Source organism: Pangasianodon hypophthalmus, chromosome 2, assembly GCF_027358585.1.
Source record: "Pangasianodon hypophthalmus isolate fPanHyp1 chromosome 2, fPanHyp1.pri, whole genome shotgun sequence".
Lineage (NCBI taxonomy): Eukaryota > Metazoa > Chordata > Actinopteri > Siluriformes > Pangasiidae > Pangasianodon > Pangasianodon hypophthalmus.
Genome location: NC_069711.1, coordinates 26,705,127 through 26,712,948, shown reverse-complemented (window position 1 = coordinate 26,712,948; position 7,822 = coordinate 26,705,127). Strand labels below are relative to the sequence as shown.

The 7,822-nt window shown below is 37.6% G+C and overlaps 1 protein-coding gene across 2 annotated transcripts in view; it reads right to left on the bottom strand.

Moving 5' to 3' along the window:
• lrrfip1b (leucine rich repeat (in FLII) interacting protein 1b) overlaps positions 1 to 7,822 on the bottom strand; it is a 52,971-nt gene continuing 45,149 nt past the window's right edge. For both annotated transcript variants that reach the window (XM_026933362.3, XM_026933363.3), the window contains 3 exons: positions 6,684 to 6,763; positions 6,453 to 6,557; positions 1 to 4,575 (listed from right to left, as the gene is read on the bottom strand). In XM_026933362.3, the coding sequence (XP_026789163.1) occupies positions 4,465 to 4,575; positions 6,453 to 6,557; positions 6,684 to 6,763 (296 nt within the window). In that variant the 3' untranslated portion in view covers positions 1 to 4,464. The remainder of the gene's footprint in view (positions 4,576 to 6,452; positions 6,558 to 6,683; positions 6,764 to 7,822) is intronic.

Here is a 7,822-nt window from a genome sequence, read left to right as displayed (position 1 = left end):
TAAATTGGTGGCTAAATGTGTTTAATTACACTTTATCATTCTGAGCAGCCATTATGTAAATCAAGTAAAAAGCACCGAGGTACTGTACAGAGATATGCAAGTTAAGCACATGTTCAGTTTTCTGATGAAGAAAATGTCTGTCTATAAAGTGACAGTTGCAGCATATCTGAAGAACCAGACACACTTTCTACAAAGCCTGTATACATAAAGCTTTATGACTGGGGTTAGAATTCTTTGTAATCTAGTAATAATGGGTCATAGTTCTTCCACTGATTATGTAAGATAACATACAAGATAAACATGTAAGATAAGTGTCACTATTCCTGAAATACTTTGTCATTTTCATTTCTTCTTTAAGCAAGTGCATTTTACTACTTCAAAATAGACTGATATAATTCCTAATTACTATTTAAAGCTCTTAAGCATAAGCAGGCACCAGTCATAAAAGTAGTGTAGTATGTTATATGGCATTAGGATGAATAGTGCCACTTATTACAACATGTTTACAACTCACCAGTTACTGCACATTACTACTGATTATACCACAGTGCTACTAATTGCTTGATTGATTGACTGATTGGTCATATGGTGTTGATTAACAGCAGCTCTGACAGCAGTTCTGGGTGCAGTGTTTATATAAATGCACCCATTCAAATACGTTATGTTTTCTACTGAGTGTCCGAAAAGTCAGGAGCCAATGGCAATATGTTGAGCAAATTTTGCAAAAACATGATACAGCAGCTGAGAAAATGTGCAGAATGTAAGAACATATAGAGCATATTTTGTAAATAATAAATGCAAAATTAAGTATTTGTAGTTTTACTCTCACTGGTTCCTGCTTTTTTGGACCCCCTTCTATAGGAACAAGTATTTACACAGCGACTTGTATGGTGATCGCTCCACATAAACGGATAAAGGAATAAAACACTTTGTGATGTGGTGTTTTTGGAAAATAATCAACTTTGCAGTACTAATGTACCACACCACTTCACCTGAACAGTAGTTGAGTCTTTCTTTATTCCTTTCTTATCACCAAATTCCAAAGAATTATAGGCATAAACTAAGCTTTATGAATACAGGCTTTGGAGAAGATGCTACTTAATACAACAAGAAGTTTAATTCAGGAATTCTAAGCATTATTGCAATATATTTTTAATCACAAAAAAAAAAAAAAAAATCATCCATTCCAAATTCCACTGATGTTATAAGCTGGTGATATCCAAGTGAAAGTTCTGTGCCTGTCTTGTTGAGGCAGTCCTTCTTACTACTGAACAGGTCTAATTGCTTTTCTGTCATTTGACACACTTAGCAATATTAAAGAAAACATATGAACAAAAGAATATGCCCCCTCAATTAAGTGGCCTAACATTGATGTGTTTTACATATGTTATGTTTACAAAAGTGTGCATCAGAATTTGGTCAAGTACATCTTGTCCCGCTTTACTGGAATGGATTTCATTTTTATGATTAGATTTACTTAATTCAAAGCAAATTACAAGTCACACAGGATGCTTGATGGTTAAGCGCATTGAACCTTCTAGTTACTTCTGTAGAAACTTCAATGGAGTCACCTCTGCCCTAACCTTACTTTAGTGTCTGGCTCTCTGTCTTATTGGCCTTTCTGGTCCTTTCTGTCTGCTCTTCTGTGATAATGGAATGTCATGAAGTATATGTAGAAACACAAAGGCAAAGGCAGAAAGACATTTCAGAAATACTTTTAAAGAAGTAAGTTACAGTATAGCTAGAATTATTATCTGCATCTTGCAGTAACTGGCGTGCAGCTGGATCAAAAGTCTGAGTCCACTAGGAAGAACAGATTTTATCATAATTTGTTAAAAACTAACCAACAGGTCTCTAGGTATAAATGTGTGATATATCTAAATATTCTATTTGGAGCCATTTGTATTATATTTTAAACAACACACACACGGTTAAATAGAAGTGCACAATATACAATTTGTTCATTATTATTTCAGTATTGAACTGGGAAATATCAATATCGGAGAAGCCTACTATATGTAAAGCAGCACAAATAGCTTTGAGCTAAGTTTTCTGTTGGTGTGGATAAAACATTGTATTGACATGATTCAATGCATCATGCCACATCACCAGTTTGCTTGTTTGGTTTAATATATTGCAAGTCAACTGCAATGTAGTCCCATGCAGGGTGTATTCCCGCCTCACACCCAGTGGTCCGGAGCCACTGTAAATCTGACCAGCAAATTAGTTGAAGAAGATGAATGAATGAATAAAGGAATGAATGAATGAACTGCAATATGATGTTAGTTTTGTCCACACCATTATCCAAGGAACACACCCAAGTCCATTCCTGTTTCCCTAAAATATTTGAGAATTACATTATAATTGATAAAATTAAAATAAAAAAATAAAAAATTCTTGATAGTGGACTCAGCCTTTTTCAACCAGTTGTTGTTTATCGTTTGCACATCAGTAAGTGAATCATAGGTAATGTGTACTGTGTTGAAAAAAAAAAAAACCCTCAAAAAGAATAACCCATTGTGCATTATATATGAAGACATAGGCCTTAAAGCCACATTGACCAACACACACACACAATACACACACATACACCCATTCAATCTGGCTTCAATATTCATCCACACATTGAAAGCCATATGCTATAAATTCCTGCACCTCCTGAGAGGAGATGCTGGTGATGTTCAGTATAGTGCTCCGTGTCTCCTCCTTAATTAGAGGAAGCCCAATGTCTCTGAATCCAACCGCAAGTTCTGTGGAACAGCCTGTGATTAACCCTAATGTTCTGTTTAACTAAAAACTTTCAACTTTGTGCTTGGCTGAAATTAAAATATGTTAAAATAATTGAACACTTATTTTTAAAAAAAAAATTAAATACAGAGATTATGTTCAATAACGTAAGTAAGATGTGAGTAAAATTACTTTTTTAAATTCTTCCATCTCTTATTCAGGAGGATCTCCAGGCCTGTGATGTGCTTTGGTGTGTCTATTTCCACAAATATTTTAAATATAACTATAAACTGAAATGAACCTAAGATACATTCACTGTCCACTTTATTAGAGATACCTATACACCTGCACATTCATGCATTTATCCAAACGGCCAATCATGTGGCAGCAGCGCAAAATCATGCACGCACAGGTCAAGAGCTTCAGTTAATGATCACATCAAATATCAGAATAAGGAAAGATGTGATATCAGTGACTCTGACCATGGCATGGCTGTTGGTGCCAAATGGGCTGGTTTGAGTATTTCAGAAATTGCTGATCTCCTAGGAATTTCACACACAACAGACCCTAGAGTTCACCCAGAATGGAGCAAAAAACAAAAAACATCCAGCGAGCGGCGGTTCTGCGAGTGGAAATGCTCTACTGATGAGAAAGATCAGAGAAGAATGTCCAGACTGATTCGAGCTGACAGGAAGTCTACAGTAACCCGAATAGCCACTCTTTACAAGCATGGTGAGCAGAAAAGCATCTCAAAACACACATTATGTCACACATTGAGGTGGATAAGCTACAACAGCAGAAAAACACAGCATTCCACTCCTGTCAGCCAAGAATCTGAGGCTACAGTGGGCACAGGCTCACTGAAACTGGACAGTTGAGTGAATGAGCAGGTGTATAGGTGTTCCTATTAAAATGGTCAGTAAAGGTATATCAGGTGTGGTAAATCATATTTTACAGGTATATTTCCCTAAATTCAAAAGAAAGTCAATAGAAAATCAGTTGGTAAGGGTTGGTTGGTTCCCTGGGGAACTCTTAGAGGTTCTACATACAACCCTACAACAGGTGGGCTCCCTTTCAGAAAAGTTACTGTATCTTTTGATAGTTAGAACACTTAACCATCCAAAAAATCCTATTAGCATATTTTAGAGTATAACATACTTAGAGTATAGTGAACAGAACAGAGGGTTAATCCCGATAACTGCAATTGAGAACCAAATATCTGTGGACCTGTTCCAATCCTCCGTGCCTCAGAATGGATTCTCGACACCACCAGATGGCAGCATCTGTGATAAAGTGCATAATCCACGAGGTGGAGCCAATAGCTGATATGCTGACCTCCTGTAAATGTGCATTATGATCAAACCACTCTGGTGAACACTGGGGACACTACAACATAGCCAAAAGTCATACTCCAGTAAGATAAAAAAAAATGTCCAATGCTCATCATGATTTTGCTTGAAAATTCCTTTTCTGGTCATTAGAATGTCAGTATTTATTTGTTTCCCTTCTTGAATTTATATTCATACACTGGAGTCAGAAGATCCTTAAGACATCGTTTTCCCTTTTCATTTCCCTTTTGATTTTGTATGGCTCGTAGACTGGGTAATTCAGTGTCGCGTGTGATGTAGTATGGACAAATTTTGGTTGGTTTGTAACTTGAAATGAGGATAACAAGCGCAGATGCTACTGATGCCAACGAAAGCGGTTTCCAGAGTGTCAGTGAAGCTTGAGCAGACATCACTGCTGGGCAAGCATCGCATTCCGGTTGGCCTTCATCTTCTCCACTCTTTTGGACAGGTGGCAATTGTTGGCTTCTAATTCGTCAATACGATCCAGAGCAGCTCTCAGCTGGAAACGGGAAGAAAGTAAAATGCAAAATCAAATAAAATTTGACATCTAACTATTAGTAAGTCAGGAACCTAGAGTTTAATCTTTAAGACATTTGACCACTAATCCAATGGGCTTCACCAATTTTCCCTCTGCCAGCTGGATGAATAAAACATATTCAAAAACAACAATAATAATAATAATAAGTCCAGTCACCTTGATTTATTACTAGACCTGAAATGCTGTAAATTGCTGTAAAGTCAAACAAACTTGAAATGAAAACACAATATGTTGGTCATATGTGCAAAATCTGGCTCAGAATGAATATTTACATTCAATAACAGCACTAGCAAATGTCATTACTGTAATTGCACATATTTCATAATTTTGCGGTGTTTACTCAAAGAGAAGGAACTGCTAACTGCTTTAATGAAAATATACCAATTTAATGTGTACAGCAGGTGTATTTATATCAAATTTAATAGATTTTTGCAAACACTTCAATCCAGGAGTCAGATATTAGGCATTAATTCATAGCTAATAATTGTGCATATAAGTAGTGAATACAACAGTTGTTAGGCAACATTTACAATGTATTAGTGATTTATTTAGTGTCCTTATACTGTAGGTGTTACTTGCTTCTGCATAATAACTACTGTTTCTGGAAATGTGTACATTAAGTAAAGTGTTACCCATATTGGCAACTGTTTGAGAAATACGTACAGGAAATTGACATCAGTACATATGGCGCCTAGTATCATTAGTGTAATTACATTTGACTGTTTTGGTACCATCCTTATACCTTATAACATCCTAGTAAACTACAGTTTGCCCAGTAAAGTAGAGCTCTGTAGTGAGTGCATACAATAAGAGCAGTCAATTATGAGGTGTAATCTCTGTCTCGTAGTGATACAGAGGCTTGCATGAACAGTTACAGCTACCAACTGGGGAGGGTAAAGACTTGTGCTTCCTTCAAGACAACCATACTTTCTTCTTCCCAATTTTCTCCCTAATTTAGTCATGGTCTCCCCTATCATGTGATAGCTACCAACCAGGGAGGGTGAAAAGTCTTTTCTTCACATGTCCCAGCTTGTTAGGAAGTAGACATGGCACCCCTGGAGCTCCCAGTAGTGGCAGCTTGGCAGTGCTAGGGATTCTGATCAGCAACCCAGAGCCTTAGCCATTGAGCCACCACTGCCCTGATTGATAGGGGAGAGAGAGTATGCCACCCCTCCCTCCCTCCCTGTGAGAATGGCCAAACAGACGGCTGTGGCATCATCGGGATTCGAACTTGTGATCTCTGGACGATGGGGTGAATGCTTTTCTGTTGCACCACCCAGGAGCCAACTGCATCTTTTCTGAACTGCTGCTCATGAGTAACAGGACAGCATAACACACTTGGAGGAGAGAACCATCTGCCTTCTTCCACATATGTGAGCTCAGACGCACATGACTGACTAGTGTCACTGTTATTGACAGACAGCACTGCCAATTTTTGTTCTCTTGACTCCTGGACACAGATGGCATTGGGATGGTCTGGGTTTGAACTCGCAATCTCTTGCTGAAAGGTGAATGCTTTTGAATGCATTTTTAAGCCGATCCGTATAAGTGTAGAACAACTTAGTGTACACATCTCTGACAATACCAAATAAGCTATCTGTCCTAGCTTTTATGCTTTTATGGTTACGCCATATGGTTACGCTTTGATGCATAATATTGAGTTTACAGAATTCCCAGTAGGAAAACATGTCTTCTGTCCTTGACAAACGATTGACTGAACCACTTAACTGTACACATTAATGTGAAGTGTCAATACATGACTAAAGTGACTGAAGTGCTGTGCTGACAATTTAGTAATGGGTTTATTGATTATCAGTGTGCTCCTGTTCACACAGTACCTCTCTCTGCAATTTACGTTTCTCCACTTTTAGCTCGTCCTCCACTTTCTCAGCTGCTTCGGAGGCTGTTTTGTAGCGTGTCACCTGCCCCTCCAGTCGAATGATCTGAGGAGAAAAAAAAAGAAATCATGAAATGACTCTAAAATTCTATTTGTGGCATCCACCACAATGAATAATTAGTTAACAATCACTAATTGTTGAGGTTTTCTTCTACTCATTTCTGCTACCCACGTTTTGTTCAAGAGCTGCGACCTCCTGCTCGGACTTCACCAGCTTAAATTTCAAGTCGCTGATTTGCCTGTTAGCATCTCCTGCATTGATGAAGCAAGACAATAATATTTTATGAACGCTGACTTTAACATGACACAAAAACAACATAACAGCACACCTGAATGTTCAGTATAGCGAAGTACTATCTCTTGGTCTAGCCTTATGGTTATTCTGCACTTGACTCTGGTCTTTTAGTGAAAATGGGTACTGAGACACTCTCACTACTGGCTCCTTTAATGGCTCTATGTCTCATTTGTAATTCCCTTTGGATAACAGTGTGAAATTTGAACTAAACATATATCAGAGTACCAGGGATGGAGAGTTCAGTGGCTCACACTGAGTTATAATGAGTCTGACTCCAAACATACATTTAGAACCACCAGTAAAATATGCAAGTGACAAAACTATACTCCAATGTTTGCTCATTTCAGGGTGATTTACATGTGAAAGAACCACACCTCCCCTAAGAGAACCACTGATATCATTTAGGCCTAAAAGTCCACTGATTTAATTTTTTATGTGCAAATGACTCCAATGATTATAGCTGGGGATGAAAAGGTCCTTCAAGGAACATGGATGTCATCTTGGTATATTTTGGATACACAACTTTACAGTTACACCTTTGTTAATTTTTTGTGTCAATTGTCTTTATTACAAAAAAAAATAATACTAAGAATGACCAAAAACTGGGTCCATGTGTATCGAGGTCATGTTCAGGGAGTAAAGAATGACTGAAGCACATTTGTTATAGGCTACAGCCTGGTTCATCAACTGGTAGCCTGTGGTCTTAACACAGCATTAGCAAAGTATTTCAGCAGCTCAAACCAAGCACTCAAACAATACTGTAGTAAAACGTGTGAAGATCAACAAATGCAAATAAAGGAAGTGTATTGAGAAAGGAAAGAGTGTTCACAGAATTTCATATATTCAGCATACAGAGTATATATTTTTGAAAATTTCATAAAAAAAAAAAAACTTGTTGATGAAAACACAATGACCGGACAGAGAAAGGTGTTTATTCTCCAATTCACTTTCAAAACAGAAGTTTCTTCAGTTCATAGTCCATGGTGTTAGTCGAACATTGTAATGTGAAGTGCCAT